A 1783-nucleotide genomic window follows, 5' to 3' on the forward strand; every position below is an offset into this window, starting at 1 on the left:
CCCCCCACCCATTCCCCTTAGAAAACTATGAATTCGCCAGCAACAAGTGAATTAGGAGGGTTTTATAGCTTAGAAATGAATTAACAATCCCAAGTATTTTCCATATAATGATACGAACAGGTTTTCTTTTAAAATGACGACACATTCATTTCAATCCAACTGTTACACCAACCTATGGACGTAAATATAAGCAAGTTCGAAATCAAACCGAATAGGGTTCTGGTAATTCATATGTCTCTTTCAACGAGGAAGCACGTACATTTTTAAGCCTATTTGCAATCAGACTGAGAAAGTATAAGTGACTCATGGAAAGTCTATTACAATAACTCATCTGTGATTATTTCTGCGTTTAGTCTTCATTTTGAAAACCTTGCTCATGATGCGGTTATCCTGAAAGCAGTACCGTGCCTTACCCGCCTTACTAATCCTACAGCGGTTTGTAAAATAATACATGTAATAAAGAAAGAAATACTGCGAACCCCCCTCTTACCCCCCCCCCCCCCTTCCACCCAAAAAAGTCCCCAAAGTCTTGATGACACCAGCAAACGATAAAATATCAAAGAAAAAAAAATGAACTAGCTCTCTTCCTCTACATCCCCCCTCTCGTTCTTAAAGCAAATACTAGACAGAAAAGAAAACAAAATAAACAAAAAGAAAAACAAAAAAAAACCCGTTTTCACTGTGACTGTGTAATCCAGGAATGCGAGCGGCTGACAAACTTCCCTAAAGAATCCATGACGGTGTACCTGGCTCCCTCGTCATCCTATGGCCGTTACGTCAGCAGTATTCCAGACGAAAGACTTCTGCGTGGGGAACCTCACGACGCCGTCCTCGTTCTCGATCCCTACCCAGAGATGAGTTTTGGTCACGTGGTTTTGGTCTTCTTTGTGGATGTAGGGATTTCACGTGCTGCTTGCCAAAAGAAGGAGGGGATCTATTTAGGTATGTCACACTCCCACACGTGGACACAAACACACACATACACACACACACACACACATACAAACACACACACACCAACACACACACACCAACACACACACACACACATACACACACACACTCTCTCTCTCTCTCTCTCTCTCTCACACACACACACACACACACACACACACAAACACACATAAACCACAAATATGCACATCACAGGGACCTACAATCACAAAGAGAGTGATAATGGGGTTCAATACTGCAGAAAGCATCATCATCATCATTGCCTTTCTCACCCTGCATCAGGATATAGGCCACGAACAAACATTTTCCGCCTTTCTCTATCCTGGGAGAGTGGCTTGAAGTCCCTACATGTCTTCCCAGTTTTCTGTACATCCATTTCCGTGACTCTTCTCCAGGTCCCACGTGGTCTTCCCCCTTGGCCTTTTACCCTGTGGGTTCCAATCTATCACTTTCCTTGTTATGCAGCTGCTTGACTTCCTGAAATTGTGTTCAATTCATCGCCAACGCCTTCTTCCCACTTCATCTCTGACTGGGCCCTGTCTCGTTCTTTTTAATACTTCCTCGTTGTTGATCCTGCCTGTCCCACTGATCCTCGGTAGCTTCCCCAGACACTCGTTCAAGAAAACCTGGATCCTCTTTATACACGTCTGAGATGCGTTCCATGTCCCACGTCCATGCAACAGGACTGACTTAACATCTGAGTTGAAAATCCTCCGCTTTGTTCGTAGTGAGATATCCTTGGTCCTCCAAATCCTGTTCAAAGAAATACATGCAATCTGTGCCTTTCCAATACGGGACTTTATTCCAGCGCCTGCCCCCCCCCCTCTCT

General features: G+C 44.2%; 1 protein-coding gene across 1 annotated transcript in view; it reads left to right on the forward strand.

Moving 5' to 3' along the window:
* The window catches only part of LOC101864447, a gene marked incomplete in the record, with an annotated part of 31943 nt that overhangs the window by 8678 nt on the left and 21482 nt on the right, over nt 1-1783 (forward strand). The window contains 1 exon segment of the mRNA XM_005094698.3: nt 699-942. Coding sequence (XP_005094755.2) covers nt 699-942 — 244 coding nt within the window.

Source organism: Aplysia californica, unplaced genomic scaffold (assembly GCF_000002075.1).
Source record: "Aplysia californica isolate F4 #8 unplaced genomic scaffold, AplCal3.0 scaffold00088, whole genome shotgun sequence".
Lineage (NCBI taxonomy): Eukaryota > Metazoa > Mollusca > Gastropoda > Aplysiida > Aplysiidae > Aplysia > Aplysia californica.